The sequence below is a fragment of the Sceloporus occidentalis genome, unplaced genomic scaffold, assembly GCF_023333645.1.
Source record: "Sceloporus occidentalis isolate IW3139 unplaced genomic scaffold, rSceOcc1.0.p SCAF_112, whole genome shotgun sequence".
In the NCBI taxonomy this organism is placed as follows: domain Eukaryota; kingdom Metazoa; phylum Chordata; class Lepidosauria; order Squamata; family Phrynosomatidae; genus Sceloporus; species Sceloporus occidentalis.
The window spans coordinates 746,520-768,771 of NW_028317092.1; the positions used below are offsets into that span (position 1 = coordinate 746,520).

Here is a 22,252-nt window from a genome sequence, read left to right on the forward strand (position 1 = left end):
CCTGTTAGTTTAACTTCTGTTGTGTGTAAACTGTTTGAGGGTTTCCTAAGAGATGCTATTTTGGAGTATCTCAATGAAAATAAGTGTATGACTCCATATCAGCATGGGTTTACAAGGGATCGGTCCTGTCAAACTAACCTGATCAGCTTTTATGAGGAGGTGAGCTCAAGACTGGATCGGGGTGAATCGCTGGATGTCGTATATCTTGATTTTTCCAAAGCATTTGATACGGTGCCACATAAAAGGCTGGTACATAAAATGAGAATGCTTGGGCTGGGGGAGAATGTGTGTATGTGGGTAAGTAACTGGCTCAGTGATAGGAAACAGAGGGTGGTTATTAATGGTACATACTCTGAGTGGGTTACTGTTGCTAGTGGGGTACCACAGGGGTCAGTGTTGGGTCCTATTCTTTTTAATATATTAATGACCTTGTAGAGGGATTGTATAGTAAAGTATCAATCTTTGCAGACGATACTAAGCTCTGTAACGTGGTTAACACAATAGAGGACAGTGCACGATTACAAATGGATCTGCATAGTTTGGAGGCTTGGGCTGGGATGTGGCAGATGAGGTTCAACACAGATAAATGTAAGGTTATGCACATGGGGAAGAAAAATCCAGGCTGGGAATATGTATTAAATGGGAAAACACTGGGGACGACTGACATGGAAAAGGACTTAGGAGTTTTAGTTAACAGTAAATTTACCTGTAGCGACCAGTGTCAGGCAGCTGCTGCTAAGGCAAATAAAATCATGGGGTGCATCAAAAGGGGCATAGATGCCCACGACAAGGAAATAATTCTACCACTGTACAAGTCACTAGTCAGACCACACATGGAATACTGTGTACAGTACTGGGCACCAGTGTACAAGAAAGATATAGTGGAGCTGGAGAGGGTTCAAAGACGGGCAACCAGAGTAATAAGGGGAATGGGAGGACTACAGTACCCAGAAAGATTATCAGAATTAGGGTTATTTAGTTTGGAAAAAAGACGGCTTAGGGGGGATTTAATAACTATGTATAAATATATAAGGGGACAGTACAGAGATCACTCCCAGGACCTATTTATACCCAGGACTGTATCTATAACAAGGGGACATCCTCTACGGTTGGAGGAAAGAAGGTTTCTACACCAGCACAGACGGGGGTTCTTTACAGTAAGAGCGGTGAGATTATGGAACTCTCTGCCAGAGGAAGTGGTTATGGTAAACTCAATAAAAGAGTTCAAAAGGAGCCTGGATGTGTTTCTTGAAAGCAATAATATTACAAGTTATGGATATTAGATTAATAGGGACAGAATGTTGATCCAGGGATTTATTCTGATTGCCATATTTGGAGTCGGGAAGGAATTTTCCCCCTGGTATGGGGCAATTGGCATCTGCTTCATAAGGGTTTTTTTGCCTTCCTCTGGATCAACACAGTAGGGACACAATATGTATATAGGTTGAACTTGATGGACTTTGGTCTTTTTTCAACCTTATGAACTATGTTACTATGTTACTATGTTACTAGCCCACAAGCCTTGTTAATTACTTGTAGCACCACATTAAATTTATACGAGCGATCAAAAATACAAGCAAATTGTGGGCCCTTTACCTTAAATCAAATTAATTACTGTGCCCCTTACCTTAAGTAAATTAATTACTGTGGCCTATTAGCATACCCATAGAGTTGGGTAGAAGCACTGCGTTTTCGGGTTGCGCGAGTGGACTTTTGCCCCACTCCACGCTCATTTGTCCCTTAAACAGTGGTGTGTCCCATGAGACCGCCCCAGATGTCAGCTGGACTTCTTGCCCATATCCAGCAAGCAGAGGCTCCAGATGGCCGGAGCCATAACGTTTCTAGGTACGCCTATTAGCCTGTAAACCCACCAGTGTGAAAAGTTTTGTCTTTGCATAGAAAGTATAGACCCTAGTGCATGAACCAGCATACATCTGCCTGTCCTGTTTAAATTAAACATCAACTAAATAGGACCTGTCTAGCAATGTTAAGTAGACTAAAAGGTCTCAAAAAGCAGCAGATGATGCCATGATCCAAAGAACAGGTGAGAAACAAAGTCGTTAATATCTATCAGTCTGGAAAGGGTTACAAAGGCATTTCTAAGGCTTTGGGTTGCCAGCAAACCTGGGGTTAGAGCTATTATCTCTACAAATGGCCAGCCTACCTCCAAGAGTGCATCAACGACTCAATTGTGATGCTCTGTCTCGACCTCCAAAAGACACTTAACGCTAGATAAACCCTCCAACGTGACTGAAATTTTATTGTATATATGTATTTTAATCTTTAGCACCTGTTTTCATAAGCATGCCCCTTAACACATACAACACTATGCATTTTTTGTTAGGTTGCCAAAGAGCATTCAGTTGATTATTTGTCACTTTTTTAAAGTTTAAGAATATGCTACTAGCTAATGTGAGAATTTTCATAAACACTTTTTTTTCTGAAGCTACAATGTTCTAAAAGCAGAGAACCGGATGGTATAAGAATGTGATGTGATTATTTGCTGAAAAATGCATTTACAATCTCTTAGTAGCTGGATATAGTAGTTTTTAGTTGAGGTGTCAAAATGAATTACGTTTTAGGCACATGACAAAATGATTACTTAGTCTGCACCCTGTCATTTTGGTATATACTTTATTGTGATATGAATGCATTTTTGACTAATACACATGAATTTCTCCGAATTCATAATACTCCCGCCCAATACAAAGTGATAAGTAAAAGGCTTGTCCTACTCATTTCAGATGACTCAGCTCTCTGATGGCAAAACAGTGGAGATAGATTACTGTGTCAACCTTAATATGAATTGAATATTTTAACAAATCACAAACTGCTAAATATATTGACATACCTGAAAAAATAATAATTCCAATATATTTAAAATATGTATACTAGATTTTATGTCAATGTGAAATATGAACATGAGCATTACAGGTTTTATATATAATTTCAACATAGTTTAATAATATAATCAACTTTGTGTAATGAAGAAGCCAAGGAGAAGGGATAGGCTGGCCAGGGGTGTGGGGCAGGGGGGAAAACTATTCCCCGGGGTAGTCTGAAATCCTTTAAACTTGGATGGGCTCAATCGTGGAGGGGTTCACCCTGGGCAAGAAGGTGCCAGCCCTCTCCTGCCAAGAAGAACCAGGATTATTATTTAACCCCTTGATGACAATTGCCGGTCCGGGCACGTCACGGAAATTCAAGTCGATAACGACAAATGACGTGCCAGGACCGGCACGTCTTTAAACGGGTGCAGAAAGCGATCTATTTTCGCTTTCTGCACCGAAACGGCGTTGCTGTAATGCCTCGAACTCGAGGCATTCAGCAACGCCATTATCGGCACAAAGGGGCCATCTCTGGCCCCTCCCAGGGGCGTCAACATCCACCATACATTGTATGGCGGCGGACGCCCGTTTTAAAAGCGTTTAAACTTAAATGGTGTCGCTGGAATGCCTCGATCAGGAGGCATCCAGCGACACCAAACACTTACCTGGGGATGGACTGTGACCGCTGCGGAGAGCGGTCACAGCCGCAGCTACCGGTGATCTTCGCCATCAGCAAGATGGCGGCGGCCCGGGAAAATTCAATAAAGAAAAACAATAAAGTCTAAAAAGTTCACTAGACGGTCTCCAGACCCTCTAGAGAACTCTGGCTCCACTTGCAGGTTGAATATAGGTACTGCATTCAACCATGCAAGTCAATGGAGCTCAGCTTTCTAATCACAGTGTGATTAGAAAAAATAAATTAAAAATAAAATAAAATTAATAATAATTAGAAAAAAAATAGTAAAAAACCAGTAAAATGTAAAAATAATTTCTCACTGATGTCAACCTTCAAGTTGAAAAAAATGTTAAAAAAATTAAAAAAAAAGGCAAAAAAAAAAAATATATATAAAAAATATATTTTTGTGAGCAAGTCCCAAAATTAGCATATTAGCTTAAAACAATTCTCGCATGGAAAGAGTTAAAATACTGGCATATTAAATGCCCATGGGGTGTCTACTTTTAAAAAATTTATGATTTGATGGGGTCAATTGAATTGGCCGGGTTCAACAAGGTCCCAATTAACACGGGGGGCCACACATCTAATTTCCAATTAGAAAAATGCACACGTACCAAATGTGGCCTTTTAGTTCCCCCCAAAAATTACAGTCCCATGCATGTGGGGTATCACTGTACTCAGGAGATGTTGCTGAACACATATTGGTGTGTCGTGTGACAGCGGCATATACCAGGAGTTGTAAATTCATACATAAAGTAGGTGTGTGTGGGAAAAATACACACACAAAAATACTACTGCAAACTTTGGAAAAAATGCTGGTGGTAAAATGTGTGCATGCAAAAAGTTAAAATACCAGCATTTAAAATACCCTGGGGTGTCTAGTTTTCAAAAATATATGGCTTTATTGGGCATACTGAAATGTCCCAGCTCAAAGATGTACCAAATAGGGCATGGGCAGTGGATCCCCAAATGCCAAAGTTCAACATTGAAAAATGTGCATGCCCCAAATGTGGCCCTTTTGCCCCCGAACAGCCAGGTAAAATCATTCATGTGGGGTATCACTGCGCTCAGGAGATGTTGCTGAACACATATTGGGGTGTTTTGTGATAGTGACATATACGAGAACTTTTTAATTCATACCTGAAGTAAAATGTGTGTGACAAAACAAATGCAAAAAAATTACTATCACAAAGTTTGACAAAGACTGGTGGTAGATATGGTGCATGGAAAGAGTTAAAATACTAGCATTTGAAATACCCTGGGGTGTCTAGTTTTCAAAAATATATAGCTTTATTGGGCACACTGAAATGGCCCGGCTCAAAGATGTACCAAATAGGGCATGGGCAGTGGATCCCCAAATGCCAAAGTTCAACATTGAAAAATGTGCATGCCCCAAATGTGGCCCTTTTGCCCCCAAACAGCCAGGCAAAATCATTCATGTGAGGTATCGCTGTACTCAGGAGATGTTGCTAAACAAATATTGGGGTGTTTTTTGATAGTGACATATACCAGAACCTGTTTATTCATACCTAAAGCAAAATGTGTGTGAAAAAACAAATGCAAAAAAATTACTACCATAAAGTTTGACAAAGGCTGATGGTAGAATAAGTGCTTGGAAAGGGTTAAAATACCAGCATTTGGAATACACTGGGCTGTCTAGTTTTCAAAAATATATGATTTGATGGGGTAAATTACATTGTCCGGCTTCAAAAATACCCGAAATGGCACATGGGGGGAAGAATTACCAGATTTGGAAAAAATGGCTTTGAAATAGCAAAACGCTACCTGTACTTATTGCTCCATAACGTGCAGAAAAAAGCAAAAAAACATAAAAACATTGGGTATTTCTAAACTCAGGACAAATAGTAGAATCTATTTAGCAGGTTTTTTTATTACCTTTTATAGATGAGTAAAAGATTTTTCAACTAAAAGTTAGAAACAGTCATTTTTTTCTAAATTTTTCACCATATTTTATACTTTTTTTAATAGTAAATAATATGATACCATCAAAACAATGTCATCTAAAGAAAGCCCTTCTTGTCCTGAAAAAAACAATATCTAATGTGTGTGGGTTCAGTAAACGGGAAAGAAGAAAATTACAGCTAAACACGAGCAGCGCAGAAATGTTAAAACGGCCATTGTCACGAAGGGTACAAAAAGTAGAATCAGCCTTTGTCACGAAGGGGTTAATAAAGCTGTATGTATTTATTAGATAATCATTTAACTAATGTAGAGGTCATTTTGTCAGCATATATCATTAAGTTTGTAAAAATCATCACCACAGGTGAAAATAGAAGAATGGCTATGGACTACTGTGACAGAATGACCTGTCATACAGGGCCCCAAGGTACTCAGAGATGGCTCCAGCCTGGCTGTCAAACAAAGATAGCACAGGCAGGATTGTTTAATTAATCCCATCAATAGGATTGCTGCCTGGGGATTAAAGGTTGGGTTGAATACATGTATCTGTTAATTTATGTTATTGCAGTTCTCTGGATATATGAGTCTATGTTTTACATCAATATACTGTTCATTCCTGCTGTACTCAATTCAAGGTAGTTGTGTCTACTTATTGGGTACACATAGCAGGGTTCCAAGGTGCGCATGCTGGTTGGTGCTGGAAGTGATTCCGGGGACAACAGGAGGATACATGCAGTGGCGTCGGCAGGGGGGGGCCAGAGGGGGCCATGGCCCCCCCTACATCATGCTGTGCCCCCCGGTGTGCCCCCCCAATTGAAACGCCGTCTTTTTTTTTTTTTTTTTTTAATAGACCCGGAGGAGAGAGTGAGAGGCGCCGAGTGGTTGCTGAGGAATAAGTTCTCAGCAACCGTTCGGCGCCTCTCACTCTTCTCCGCGACCGCGAGACCTCTTCCTGGTTCGCAGTGCCGGCATTTCAAGCCGAGCGCCGGTATATGTCGTCATATCCGGCGCCCAGCAGTGAAGCCGGCAGAACCAGGGATACAGAGACCGCGCGATCTCACCGCTGGACAAGCCCAAGGTAAGTGAACTTCAAAGGGGGGGTTAGAAAGTTAGGAGGGGGTTAGAGAGTCAGAAGAGGTAGATAGGAAGTGAGAAGGGGTAGATAAGGATAGATTGGGAGGGAGAGGGGGTAGATAGGATAGATTGGGAGGGAGAGGGGGTAGATGGGATAGATTGGGAGGGAGAGGGGGTAGATGGGATAGATTGGGAGGGAGAGGGGGGTAGATGGGATAGATTCGGAGGGAGAGGGGGTAGATTGGGAGGGAGATGGGGTGGATGGGATACATTGGGAGGGAGAGGGGATAGTTAGGATTGATTGGGAGGGAGAGGGGGTAGATAGGATAGATTGGGAGGGAGGGGGGTACATAGGATAGATTGGGAGGGAGAGGGGGGTACATAGGATAGATTGGGAGGGAGATGTGGTAGATAGAGAGGCAGATGTGGTAGATAGGGTGGGAGAGGGGGTAGATAGGATAGATTGGGAGGGAGAGGGGGTAGATAGGATAGATTGGGAGGGAGAGGTCTTTATGGGACAAAAACGGCGTACGTTCAGCTGTTTGGGGACAAAGTTGACATAATGTGTAACTTAGGTGCTGGTCAGGTTCTATGTGGGCAGTGTGGACACCAGGGTTGGCTTTGGGGTGTGTGACCAGTGATCTATGCCTGTAATTTAGGGGGTTTTATCTATACCTTTAATGCAGAGTTTATATGTAATTTCCAATTGATTTATATCTGCAAAGCTGGGTTTTGTGTCATTCTGTTCATCTGTATCGGCTATATTTCCATATATTATTAATGTTTACCTGCAAATATAGGATTTGCATGTCTTATTCAGTTGATCAATACCTGGAGTGCTGTTTCCATGTGTTGATTATTTGATCTAAACCTTCAGTGCTGAGTGTACATGTGATTTCCAGTTGATATATACCTGCAATGCTGGGTTTGTGTGTTCTGTTGGTTTATACCTGCAATGCTATGTTTCCATACATTATTTATGTATACCTGCAAATACAAGTTTTTTTTTAATCTCATTCAGTTGCATGTGCTGTTTCCATGTGTTGTTTATTTGATCTATACCTGAACTATAGGGTGTAAGTAAAAGAGCGCTATGGTTTAGTGAATGAGGGGACAAAGGGACTCTGGGGATGATTACAGGGGAGAGGACCTCTCAATGTCACGGTGCAGTCAGAAGGAGGGAACACTGCACTGACTCTCACTGTCTTCCCCTGATCTGCAGTCAGTGTGGCAAATATATTGGCTGCAGGGGCTAATATTAATATATATCGGAAGCTGGGACTAATGTTTATATATATCGGCAGCAGGGGCTAATATTAATATATATTGGCTGCAGGGCCTATTATCAATAAATATTGGCTGCAGGGGCTAATATTTATATATATTGGCTGCAGGGACTAATACTATATATCGGCAGTAGGGGCTAATATTAATATATGTTGGCAGCAGGGTATAATTTCCATGTATATCGGCAGCAGGGTATAATATAAGTATGTATCCGCAGCAGGGGCTAATATTAATATATATCCGCAGCAGGGGGTTAATATTAATATATATCAGAAGCAGGGTGTAATATTTCTATATATCGGCAGCAGGGGTCTAATATTTATATATATTGTCAGCAGGGGCTAATATTAAAGAATGAAAAATAACTGTCACTTTAGCTGTTATTTTGAAATCATATTTTAATCACAGTCTTTACTTCAAAGAGATAAGTGCATATTATGTAGTTAAAAATGCACGTCTAACATGTGTGTGTGTATATATATATATATATATATATATTATATATATATATATATATATATATAGTGTATATGTACCGTTTTATAATTGGCCCCCCTACTTTGGTCCCTGGCCCCCCATGTGCCCCCCCTAAATATGAAACCTGGAGACGCCACTGGATACATGTGGGTGATCTCTGGGAGTTACTACAGCTCTCTTGGTGAACCCGTTACAACTACTTTAGTCATTTAAAGGGACACCCAACCATCATATGCTCCTTAATGCTTAAATGCCCCACAGTTTTTCAATGCATGAGACGAGTTTAGCTCCAGAGCTCCAAACAATTTCAATGGGAATCGTCTAACTAAAGAGGAGAAGGCGAGCTATAGCTAAGGAGTTGGTTTTTTTTTTCTTCAGTTTTTAAAGAATGCATATTAAAAGTACTCAAAGTAGTATTTTTCTTCTGTGGGGCTGTCAGGGACAGTAAACAGTCCATGTAAACAGTAAACAGTATGTATGCTGTACGTAATGGTAATCTGAGGGTTGCAGATAGCAGTTGCTTAAAGTAATCACCATACACTTTCTTCTGTAATGTAACCTAAGCTAATGAGGAGCCTTCTATTACCTTCCCCAGCAGAGGCTTCCATTAAAATGGTTTTGATCAATCCGTAAACATTTTGGAATTCCACCCATTATAATGCGTAGCCACAAATAATGTTCCATCCTGTAATTCTAGCCAGAAATGTACTATGGCTAGACATAAACATTTTAGTGCTCAACTAAGAAGCAGGATGCAGGTATTAGGCCCACAATAAAACTTCATATGCAGAAGTAGAAACAATTTGCTCGATTATAAGACAAGGTTTCCCTTGTCTTACATTCGAGGTTGTCTTCTAATCAGACCTTAAATAAAGGTCTGACTAGAAGACTAAGATTCAGATCCCCTGCAGCGCTGCAGGGGACCTGGATCCTTCTCTCTGGCAGCCGTTGGTCGTCTGTGCGATGCACGCAGACAACCTCCGCTGCTGCCGGCACTTCCTCTGTGGCTTCTATGATGGAGCGTCAGCATCACATGACCTTCCGGTGCTCCACCATAGAAGCCCTGGCGGAAGTGCCGGCAGCAGTGGAGGTTGTCTGTGCACTTCCCGCAGCCGGTGAACGTTTGCAGGATGCGCACAGACAACCTCCGCTGCTGTCGGCACTTATATGGTGGAGCACCGGATGATGCCGGCGCTCAGTCATACTGGCCAGCAGTAGCGTAGGTCTGCATCGCACAGACTTCCACCGGCTGCCCCACTAGACACCAGGGAGTCTGAAGCACGGGTCACAAGTAAAGGTAAGTTGGGGGTAGGGGTTTCAATGGTTTTCTGGAGGCAGAGTAGCATATAGGGGGTTAAAAGGCATATCAGGGAGGCAGGGTGGCATATAGGGGGTATAAGGCATTTCTGGGGGGCAGAGTGGCATATAAGGGGGTATAAGGCTTATCTGGGGGGCAGAGTGGTAAATAAATAAAAGGAAATAAAAACAAAAACATTTTTTTTCAATCATAGTTTTTATTAAATATGAAAAAATAGTTTACATGTGAATTAATATTTACTAGTAAAATTATAGTTACCGTATTTGCTCGATTATAAGACGAGGTTTTTTTCAGAGCAAATGCTCTGAAAAATACCCCTCGTCTTCTAATCGGGGTCGTCTTCTAATCAGACCTCAAATAGAGGTCTGATTATGAGACTAAGATCCAGATCCCCCGCACCGCTGCAGGGGACCTGGATCCTCCTGCCCCCCCCCCCATTTAACACCCCCCCACACACACTTACCGGTGCTTCCTGCGATCCGCTGTAGCCGGAAGGAGGTGTGGCTAGCAGCGGGGGTTGTCTGCGTCCGTCGCGCATACCTTCCCCGACTGTCAGAGATCAGAGTTCCCCGCACCGGTGCGGGGAACTCTGATCTCTGACAGCCGGGGAAGGTAATGCGCGACGGACGCAGACAAACCCCCGCTGCCAACTCCACCTCCTTCCGGCTGCAGCGGAAGGAGACGTCAACCCGCTGCCCCGGCAATACAGCAGGAAATTGGAAGCACCGGTAAGTGTGTGTGTGTGTGTGCGTGAGCGTGTGCGTGTGTGTGCGTGTGTGTGTGTGTTAAATGGGGGCATAGGGCATTTCTGGAATGCCTTATACCCCTATATGCCACTCTGGCACTTAGGGGGTTAAAAGGCATATTATGGGGCAGAGTGGCATATAGGGAGGTATAAGGCATTTCAGGAGGCAGAGTGGCGTTAAGGGGGAATTTAATAGAGCACTCTGCCTCCTGAAATGCCTTATACCTCCCTATATGCCACTCTGCCCCATAATATGCCTTTTAACCCCCTAAATGCCAGAATGGGATATAGGGGTATAAGGAATTTCTGGAGGCAGAGTGCTCTATACAATGCCTTTTAACTCCCTTAATGCCACTCTGCCTCCTGGAATGCCTTATACCTCCCTATATGCCACTCTGCCCCATAATATGCATTTTAACCCCCTAAATGCCAGAATGGGATATAGGGGTATAAGGCATTTCTGGAGGCAGAGTGGCACATAGGGGGTCAAAAGGCATACCATGGGGCACAGTGTCATATAGAGGGTTAAAAGGCATATCATGGGCCACAGTGCCATATTGGTGTGGCAAGCCTGGGGGCAGATGTGCGTAACTGGGGGACAGGTTGGAAAATACAAGGAAATAAAAACAAAAAAAATATTTTTTCTCAATCATAGCTTTTATTTAAAAAATTCAGGCTTTTTCTTTTTTCCTAAGTTAATATTCAGATTTTGGGGGGTCGTCTTATAATCGAGCAAATACGGTATATTAAAGTTATATTCAGGCGTTTTCTTTTTTCCTAAATTAATATTCAAATTGGGGGGTTGTCTTATAATCGAGCAAATACGGTATTATATGCCTTTAGATTATGTGGGGCAGTTAAAAGTATATACCAAACAATGGAAACTCTTAAGTAGCAAACATCATGCTTTTACCTCTTGGCATACCATGCAATAAAGCATATGAAATTACATTTTCAAAGTAATTATATTTTCCTCTTCACACTGTTTTAAACAACTCATCATCTACATTACCATTTTTGCCCCAGGAGTTTTATGCACAAACATATACAATTGAAAAAATTCTTACCGAACACTGTCTCTCATCTGGGACAAAGATATTAAATGTGCATAGGTAAGTAATAAAATAAGCTATTTGGACAGTTTCTAATATGTAGTAGTGTTATTTTTTTTCAAAATTGCTTGGGGGGGTTCATTTTAAATTAGAAGAATGTTTCCCAAAAATTACACTTCAAATTCTTAACTGAAAAAAATTCAAGGGATTTTTACGCTACAAACACTACAGCAGTGCCACCGCTGCCCCTGAAGCAGCCTGTCTGTGCCAACTCTGCCCCTGAAGTAGCCTGCTTGTGCCAACTCTGCCCCTGAAACAGCCGGCCTGTGCCCCCCTCTTCCCCCCTAAAAAGCCTGCCTGTCCCATTAGTGTCCCTAAAGACTCACTCATTCATTCATTCACTCTCCCATTTACTCTTCCACACCCCCTTACCCCATCTTGCAGATTTTACTGGCCCAGGGTTGAGCATCACTAGGGCTGCGCAGACATCTATGTGGCCCCATGGCCGCCTAACACGGCCCACAGTAAGCTGAAGGCCTGCATTAGGCAGCTGTCAGACAATCGGACTTCCCCCTTTAGGTACGCTACTTCCCCATTACAAATTTAGCCCACAAATAACCCGACAAGCCTATTCATTAATGGTATCACTGTACTCAGTAGATGTTGCTGAACACATATTGGGATGTTTGTCAGTGACAGCAGAGGCTGTTAATTCATATAAATCACAATGTGTGTGGAAAAAAACCACAAAATTACCACCACAATCTTTGATCAAGGCTTGTAGTAGAATTAGTGCATGGAAAGAGATAAAATAACAACATTTGAAATACCATAGTGTGTCTAGTTTTCAACTAAAATATATTGTTTGGGTAAATTGAATTGACCAGGTTCAAATATGTCCCAAATTGGACATGAGGGCAGGATGACCAGATGTCCAAATTTTATTTTGGCCCACGAACAACCTGACAAACCTATGCATGGGTGGTATCACTGCACTCAGTAGATGTTGTTGAACACATATGGGGGTGTTGTTTGTCAGTGACATAAAGCAAGAGCTGTAAATTCATACCAAAACTTAAATGTGTGTGGAGGAAAAAAATTACTGCCGCAAACTTTGACTGGTGGTAGAATTAGTGCATATATGCTGTGCATACATGTATACTTTATACCAGACAATAATGTAACAAAAAAAGACATTCAAAATGCGTGTCACTGACTGGTTTAAACATTACTTGTTTAACCAGATGGGGAATGAAGCAGAACAAATAAACTGCTAAGTTTATTTCCATGAGGTATTAATCTGACAAGTCTGGAGTAACATCACAAAAGCAGCATATGTTTTTTAATTAGTGAAAAAAATCACGTGTTGTAATATACACTTTGTAAAACAGATTGTTGCTAGTCTGTAAAAATTTGCAATTATGTTTAGGCTTTCTTTGTAGACTCGTGAATAAATTCTCCTGTAATTATACATAACAAAATGTAGATATTTTTCCTATTTGTTTTCTTACTTGATATGAATATTGTTTGTTACTAGTGTTGTTAATAATAATTACGTATGAAATATCAGAATGCCATTGATGTTCCAATTAACACAATTGTCCATGTCTTTACAAAAAGAAAATACACTGTATTATAGTATAAAAGGTCTATGTTGAATTACTAAACTGTACATAAATATGAAATATAAAATATGGTATTTAAGAAATGCAATGTGAATGTTCTGCTTTGTATTAGATTATTTGCTTGTGATGATGCATGGGAATGGAACAAAAGTGGTGGGTCCAACAACCCTTTATAAAATGTAACATATGCAAGGAATACTAAAGCACTTTACATTTTTCAGAAGACAAACTATATATATTGAAGGTGACTGTCTCTAAATTGTAGCAGCTTGTTCATGTCATATATTGGAAATATTGTTCTTTTTTTACAGCAATATCGACATAGTTGAACAAATCTTCATTAATATTTTAGGTAAAAATGGACTTCATATTATGATTTTATACAAAATGAAGTTAATTTGCTATATTACCGACAATGTTTTGAAAACTGTGCTTCCTACAGCGAAACAGGGATTGTTGCTGTGGAAGTCATTGTCTGCAGGAGTTATATATGCAGCTCCTAAGATTGCGTATTTCCACAAAAGATTAACTAAATTACAACAGTAATAATCCTTTATGCTGCTGTAAGAAAAACATTTTAGCATCGCTATGTACCCAGGATGAAATCTGTAGTTGAAGTTAGTACCTTTTATTGGGCCAACATAGAAAAAGATGAAAAATTACATAAGCTTTCAGGACTTCCAAAAAGGTGTTTTTGTTATCTGTGAAGTTTCAGTATCTGCTGACATCACATCCCATGGGAAAAATTGATGTTTATAGTGTTTACATACAGCAATAAACTGTGTGGAAGTAATGAGAAATGAGTGCGAAGAAGGAGAGACTACGGTGAGCAACTGAAATGTGGAAAGTAGAAGCAAAGACAAACACACAGAAACAGGGAATGCGAGACAGCAATAAAGGCAATGACAGATAATAACTTAGAGTTCACTGATAGAACCACAGTTTGGGGGTTTTTATTTCTCACTAAAAATTCTATAAAACGAGATTTATACCTTGTTTTTTGTAGCAGCCTGACTGACAGCTAACAAGCGTAGACATTGTTAGTGTGCAATTAACTAAGACTGATGCCGAACAGGCAGTATTCCTATAGTGGGGCACACTCATAAACAGCAAAGGGGATACAGTTAAGATGCCATCTACCTACCTAGGTTGAAAGTGGTCCTAGTTGCCCTGAGAAATGTGCATGTCATTTTTTAAGCAAAACAGCTTTCTAATTTTTTTGGGTAGTAGAAGTATTATTAAACACTCATCTACAGACACCAGACAAGCCAGAAGGCTTGTTTTTCCCTCAGAAATCTCATGGTGCTTTCACAACCACAAGGGATTCTGGGTAGGCACATGCAAATAAGGTTAACAATTATCACCTTTGCCTCTATATCCACTTTATACATGGATCCCTCGAGTTTTGTCTAAAGGCTGTCTTGTACAGCGGGCAATTACTTTTAAGGGATCCATGTATAAAGTGGATATAGAGGCAAATGTAATAATGTAATAATTTTTTTGAGCACCATAAAAAATAGCTTTGGTATCTTTTATAGAAGCCTACGTTACAGTGACACCTTAAAATCAGGTACTAAAGTGTATATAAGGAAAAAAATACTGAATGATGTTTAGATAACAATGCATTAATTACCGTATTGGCCCGAATATAAGCCGCACTTTTTTCCCCCACTTTAAGTCTTTAAAGTGGGGTGTGTGGCCTATATTCGGGGTCTAGCGCCCGACGCCCGGGACATGCAGTTCCGGGCGCGGGCAGGCAGCAGGGTTAGGATGCAGATCCCTCGCAGCGGTGCAGGGGACCTGCATCCTACTCTCTGATACACTCAGACAGCCTCCCCTGTTGTCTAAGCTCATCGCGCAGACGTTCACTGGCTGCAGCGATGCGCGCGTAAACAACCTTCGCTGCCTGCACGTCTGCACAATGTGCTTTAACAATCTCCCTTGCCGGGAATTCCCACGAGGGGAGTCCCGGCAAGGGAGATTGTTAAAGCACATCGTGCAGACGTGCCGGCAGCGGAGGTTGTTTACGCGCATTGCCGCAGCCAGTGAACGTCCGCACGATGCATTTTACCTCTGCCCCCAAGACTTACCAGAGCAGACTCCAGGGTGTCTTGCGGGGCCGGCGGGGGACATCTATGTAATACGTGTATACAATTTCCGGTGCCGGCACTTCCACTGAGTGCCGGTGTCACCCGCTCCCATGGATCCGCTGTCCCCCGTCGTCCTGCGTCCTTCCGTCCGGCTCCCCGCTACACTTACCTCGTGGCGAGGTCAGGAGGAAGCATCAGCCGGGTGCTGGGCATTGCGGTCGTGCTCCCCCTGCTGGACACGCGCGTTACTGCAGCTAGGTTTAGCCGCAGCTGCCGCGTTTTGGCAGGTAGGGGGCGCGTGTGACGTCAGCGTTGGGGGCGTGGTGGCTACCAGCGCCAAATTAAAAAATCCGGAAGTCCTGTTACCGGTACCCTGGTGTGGTCTTTTGCTGGTTACCGTTCTTTGCGTTCTCTGATTTATCTGACCCTTTGGCTTGTCCTGACTACCCTCTGATCTGCGATTTGGCTGTGTTTGTTCCTCTACGTGTATGACCTGGATCATCTGACTACCCGCTTTGGATCTGACCCACCTTCTGGCTGACTACCCGTCCTGTGTATGACCTGGATCGTCTGACTACCCGCTTTGGATCTGACCCACCTTCTGGCTGACTACCCGTCCCGTGTATGACCCCTGGCTTGTCTGACTCTGCGTTTGTTTTTCTCTCCTCCTACAGTATTTTGGTGGAGATCTCTCCAGCTGTACCCAGAGACTATCTACCTCTCCATATCTACCTACTCCGGGGCCTCCTCACTGTTGGGATCATCGAATACCTGGGGGTTGCGTCTCTGCGCACTCCTCCAGGAGAAGAACTTCCGCGGTGAGTGCTCTGGCTTGTGGTAGACGTGACAGCCGGCACCGGGAGTTGTATACGCGTATTGCATAGATGTCCCCCGCCGGCCCCGCAAGACACCCGGGAGTCTGCTCTGGTAAGTCGGGGGGGGGCAGAGTGGCAGCATATCTCGAGGGGGGGGAGATATCTATTAAAAACTTTTTCTTTAAAAAAGCACCAAACTTTTAGGGTGCGGCCTATATTCGGGTGCGGCCTATATCCGAGCCAATACGGTAATAATAATTTAGATGCTAAGCACATAAAATGATAATTTCCACGTTTCAACTGTTCATAGGTACTTTAAATGATTATTCAAATAATATATTTTTAATTACCTATTCATCTTTTTTTTAGCTGGTGCAAAATATATAGGGAGGGCGATTGTATGAGTTTTATATACATTTTGTATACTGTTCAAAACCTTGGGGTCACTTCGCTGTTTTCATCAAAATCAAGGAAATGTCTAGCTGTGTTTTCTAGCCTTTTAAAATGAAACTTGGATTAGCTAACACAACATGCACTTGGAACACAGGAGTGATGGGGATGATAAATGGCCTCTGTATGCCTAAAATCTGCCTTTCTAGCTACAATAGTTATTTAGAACATTAACAAATATCTACACTGTGTTTCTCATCCATTTGATATTTTAATGTAATGTTTGCTTTTCTTTCAAATATAAGGACATTTCTATGTAACCTCAAACTTTTTTGATGATGTGTGTATGTATATATATATAGAGAGCTTTTTAATGAATTCAGATTTTTTTTTTGTTTCAGAAAATACTTTCCTGAAGATTACCTCTCTTTCTCTGAAGATTACTTTTGGAACAATCCGCTTAGATGAAATATATTAGTTTCATAGGTAAAAGGAATGTCGCATATGGCCCATTTTAGAGGAACCAAAGGAATCCACACATAATCCAGTACCTATTCATTTTACATTTTAAGACTTAATAGCAATTTTTAGAAAAAAAATAGGATCAAATGCAGAGAAATGTAACTGTATGCAGTTCAAGAAGTATCAGCAGTTGTCTGTAACAATACTTACAGATGAAACTAGCAAGATAAACAGCGTACAACAACACTACAAAGATTTGTCTGGGAACTGTAGCAAAAACAAGAATACAAAAGTGTCATCAGATATCTACTATAATTGGACATACATATTGATGAAAATACCAAGATAACCGTTGATTTTATGAGAAAAACAAAAAGTTTACAAGGATTTGTCTGGAAATACCGAAGAAAATTAACACAAAAATGGATCCTCCCATGAAGCATTTTACCAGCATTGTTCAGTTATTGCTCAATTTCCAAACACTTTTAATATGACCTGCTAAAATGGGTCGGAACGAGACAAACTTTCTTGCTAACATTTCTTGTGATTCAATGGAAACACAGACAATGAAAGTGAGACCTGGGCTGCTCAAAAGAAAAAATTTAGATCCTTCAGAGACCCTGAAGCATTCTAACCATCCAAAAAAAACCAAATCTCAGCAAGTCCGCTTTAAGGAGGACAGTACAAATATAAATGTACAGGAATATGCAGAGTTGGAATTAAGGCCAAACGATGACACATTACTAATAAATGGAAACACGGAAAAATGTCACAATAGATCAATGTTTATGTTATCATGCCCTAAATCACAAAGGGAACTTCAAAATATTGCTATTCAGACTTCTCCTTGTCTCAGAAAACACTTATCCATTTTAAAGGCAAAAAAAGTTACAGAAAATCCTTTAAATGAAATTTCCCCAGAGTCAAGCAGATCAAAACAGCTTAATGGGGACTTTTCTCGTGAAGAAATAGTAACACAGTTATCAGGGCTTAGGATTGCAGAGCAATTGGATGTATTTAAAAGATCAAGGAGTTGCTGTCCCTTTAAACAGATGTCTAAAGCACAAAGCAATGGACCTATACGTGAATGCTCAGGAATAGAACTCACTGAAACTTATGAAAGGGCAACCATGTCAAACAAGGTACCTGACAATCCTGCTAAGTCTACTTTAGAGGAGTTTGAAGATGAGACATCTAATTTAGAAACTGATCATACCATACAAGTTTCTTTAGAAAGGCATGGAAAATGTAACTCACACTTTACAGAACCAACAGATTATCTCGTATGTTCCAGCAAACACAGGGAACCAAAAACTCAAGAACTTAACTTAAAGCAAACTAAAGTAGAGAACATATCACCATTAAAAGATAATCTTGAGGGTAACCAGGTTATAACTTTAATGCATTCTTTAAACAGTAGTTTATCATACTGCTTTCACTCAGAAAACCAGCAGGCAGAAAAATCCAAAAAAGTTTTGGAAGGAACATTCCCATCAAAAGGTAATCAGATAGCAACCATGTATGAAAACGCTGGAAACTCACAAAGAAATGCAATTTCTGAAACAGGATTAGAAAAGAACACAACACAGTCAGAACCGCAAATCAACAGCAACGCAGAAGATCTCCCTTGCTCTCTACATAATGAAACACGTGAAAACAATGAAAGTAAGGAGGGGAATCCAGGTCATCAAGCACATGGAGGATTTTGTTCCTTACAAAGTAAACTGCAATTCATAGAGGAATCCTTACAGTCAAACCAAGAGAAGATTAAGATCCTTTTGAATGTAATTCAAGACCTGGAAAAGGCCAGAGCACTCAGTGAAGGGTATGGTAGATTTTGTTTCTTACAGAAAATTTGAACAAAAATAGAAACTACACATATCACACATTAAATACAAACATATCGGATAAAATATTAAGTCCAAACAATAATGCAGTTTATTTGATATCACCATATAGAAATGCTAAGGTCATTGGCTTATTTCCAACATGGGAAAACTAATGCAATCCTTGGAAAATTTGGTGCAAACACCATGTTAATTCTACCAAATGCTCTACAGTACACATTATTTCATTTTTTTCCAATTGTATCTCTATAAAGTATAGTAGCCACTTCAGTCCTGTAAGATTTCAGTACACATTTCTGTTCGCAAACATCCCCTGATTATAGTCATAATACATATTTTACGTTAAAGAGTGCTCCATACATTCTTTAACATTATAGATCAAGTACCAGAGCCTATGAAAGCTTTAACAGAGGATTAACAGTTGGTTTCATACAGATACCCACAGGGGCGTACCTAGAGTATATGGCACCCCCCGAAAAAATAATGTTGGCAAGGCTATTTATTTTACACATTTTTAACTGAATGTCAATGGGAAAAAATAGAAATCTGGAAAATTATTAATGGAATTATTAATTTAAATAAATAACATTTACTGAACAGATATTCCCACCACTATATACTGAGCCAGATATTGACGTTTTTTAGGCCTCTTCCCCTAAAGCAGCCTGCCTGCCACTTCTGCCCCCTCCTACTCAGCGTGTGCCAGCTCTGCCCCCCTGATCAGCCTGACTGTGCCACCTCTGCCCTCCTAATCAGCCTACCTGTGCCATTTCTGCCCCTAAACACTAACCTACTCACTACTTACTAACTTTATCCACTAACTAACATTAATTCACCCACTCACCTATTCACTCTCCCGCACCCCTTACACCCCCCCCTGCACTGGGGGGCTTGCAGACGTCCATGCGGCCCGATACCTGCCTAACGCGGGCCCGCAGCTTACTGCTGTGGCGTCTGCGCACTCTATGAGGAAACTCTATTCCACAGCAGTAAGCAGCGGGCCCATTATGGGGCCGTCAGGCCACCGGGCACCCCCGTGATGAGTGGCGCCCGGGGCGGACCGCCCCCCTCGCCCCCTTTAGGTAGGCTACTGGATACACACTCTATACACACCACAAACAAACAGTAGATATTTCCTCAAGATATACTATACTCACACCCCATACACTCACTATTGATCCCATACACATTGAAGGATCTCTTCCCTACATCCTGTATTTTCCCATATTCCTGATCTACCACACACTTTAGATTCAGTGTTTTTAGTCCTTTAATCATCCTTAACCAATGTCTCTGGAAGAAAAAAATTATTTTATATTTTTTTTAACTGTGTACTGCCTTGATTCTTGATCTGTTCAATGATTCATGTATTAAAGAGACAGCTACGTAAGTTCAGTTTCGTATACTGAACAAGAAACTGATAAAAGCCCATATTATAAAGTAAATCCAGCAAAAAATGACAAAAAAATGAATGCCATTTCCAGTGCACGTTAGGAATATTGGCCAAAGACATGCAAATCCACTGTTAGGTCCCTCATTTGAATATGTCTTCTACCTGATACATTGCTTTAAGCCAGAGAGTTGTTAGATCTCTTCAGTGCAGGATGGGAACAGCTCAGACACTGGGAATTTTGTACCATTTGAATTCAGAGCAGGATTAGTTGCTCCTACTAACACTGCTATATTTTTTTTGCACATTAATGAGAATGTAAATAGCGGGGAATGTGTTTTTAATTGAAATTACGTAAATCAAATGTGCAATTCCTATTCTAAACAGCCTACTTAGTAATTGGCGTAAACAGGCCATAAAGTAACATAAGTATAGTATTGGTAAAGCCTGGACCCCTAGCCATGCCTCTAAGCACAACTCTGAAACCAAAGTGTGCTTCTTTGGGGTATTTTAACTGTTAGGAGGCATGTCGCTGCTAGAAAAGCTAATAGTTTATGAAACTAAAATCAGAACAAGAATGTAATTCTAATCCCTTGTATACTTCTGCAAAGTTTCTTGGCGAGGTATAAATAAAAGATAATAATAAATTAGTAGCTATGAACACAAATTCTAAATGTGCATTATTGTACTACTTAACTAAAGTAATGACTTTGTTTAACAAATAGGCGAAACTTCTATCGAACTGGACAAGATTTAAACAACTGTAGCACTTGCCGGAGCACAGCATGTATCATTTACAGGTAGTTTATCATTCTTTTAAAATGTATTTATTTTACTGCTTCTAGATTATGAGCAGGAACCTACTTACACGTCTCGTTTCTGTAAATTGTTATGTACTACTTGTTACGTCCTGTTCACCCATTGTACAGCACTGCGGAATTTGATGATGCTATATATAACAATAATTAATAATATTAATAATGAGACCTCAGATCTTTTTCTATGAACCTTGATTTCATTATAGGAGAGGTTGAACTTGAAATATTCGTAACTTTTAGGTAAAGGTGGTGGCACCTTCTGTTTAACCCCTTGTATAATAAGGTTTGGAACTGTGTCTCTGCATTTTTTTTCCGGGTTAGGTGATAACACCATATAGCAGGGGTGTCCAACCTGCGGCCCTCCAGCTGCTGAAGGACTACATCTCCCATACTCCTCAGCCAACCCCTTAGTTGAAAGAGCATTATGGGAGATGTAACCCTGCCGCAGCAGGAGGGCCGCAGGTTGGACACCCCTGCCATAAACACTTTACTTAAGGGAAACACACACTTTCAGGACAAGTTAAACTACAGCAAATCCAAATAATTAATGAAAACTAAATACATTTCTGACATGTCCATGCACCCCCCCCAAACAGATAGACTAGCAAAGGGGCAAACAAAACTGCTTAATTGTTGCATCGTCATATCCTTGCCCTGACTGCACAGCAACAATACAAAATGGGGACCCACTTGGTCCATAGGCACCCTCTCCTGCAACAAGGGCATTTCGGAAGCACAGACTTAAGTTCTGATGTATGATCACGGATGGTAGAGGGAGTTTCTTATTTCCTGTCATGTGGCAGAACCAGCCAAAAAGAACCTCCTTTAGTAGTTGTGGTCAGTAAGTGAAGAGATTACATAGCTTCCTACTTGCTAAGGAAAAGGAAAGTCTCAAGAGTTACTGTGTCAGGATCTCCCAGCCTGCATTCACAGGAGCAGAGATAGTCTATGAGCTGTGATCTACTAGTATGAAAACCAGTGTGTATACATGTGTACGTATTTATGTGGCTGTTTATTTAGTGGCTACACTTGGGATCTTCACACAGTAATGCCGACCTTTGCCTTTTTTCTAACAGGCAGAGTCATACTACTTCCGCTGTTCCATTCACATCATAGGAAGTAGAGTCCTGACTCTGCCATCACTGATGCCCATAATGGAGTATGTGTCTGCAAACAGCCTTGCTGCAGGAGAGGGGCCCAATGCACCAAGCAGGTCCCCATCTAAGAACCCACATTACCCAGAACAAACATACAAATAAATAAACTACACTGCAGCAATTAGGGGGCCATTGCCATATTTAGTGCAAAGAAAACCAAACAGTAGTATAACCATATAAAGTCTATGTATACTATCAGAGGATCTCCAAACACTTTAGGTATTTTTTCATATTTAGTCCTACTTTTTAAAAAAATAGAATGGAGGAAACACATCAAACAG

The 22,252-nt window shown here is 41.0% G+C and overlaps 2 protein-coding genes across 2 annotated transcripts in view; one reads left to right on the top strand and one right to left on the bottom strand.

The window, feature by feature from the left end:
• LOC149282561 (dedicator of cytokinesis protein 2-like) overlaps nt 1-22,252 on the bottom strand; it is a 291,513-nt gene that overhangs the window by 110,315 nt on the left and 158,946 nt on the right. The window lies entirely within an intron of this gene.
• Nucleotides 17,263-18,618, top strand: LOC149282562 (protein INSYN2B-like). The gene has a single exon (XM_089498047.1). The coding sequence runs from the start codon at nt 17,263-17,265 to the stop codon at nt 18,616-18,618; it is 1,356 nt and encodes a 451-aa protein (XP_089354173.1).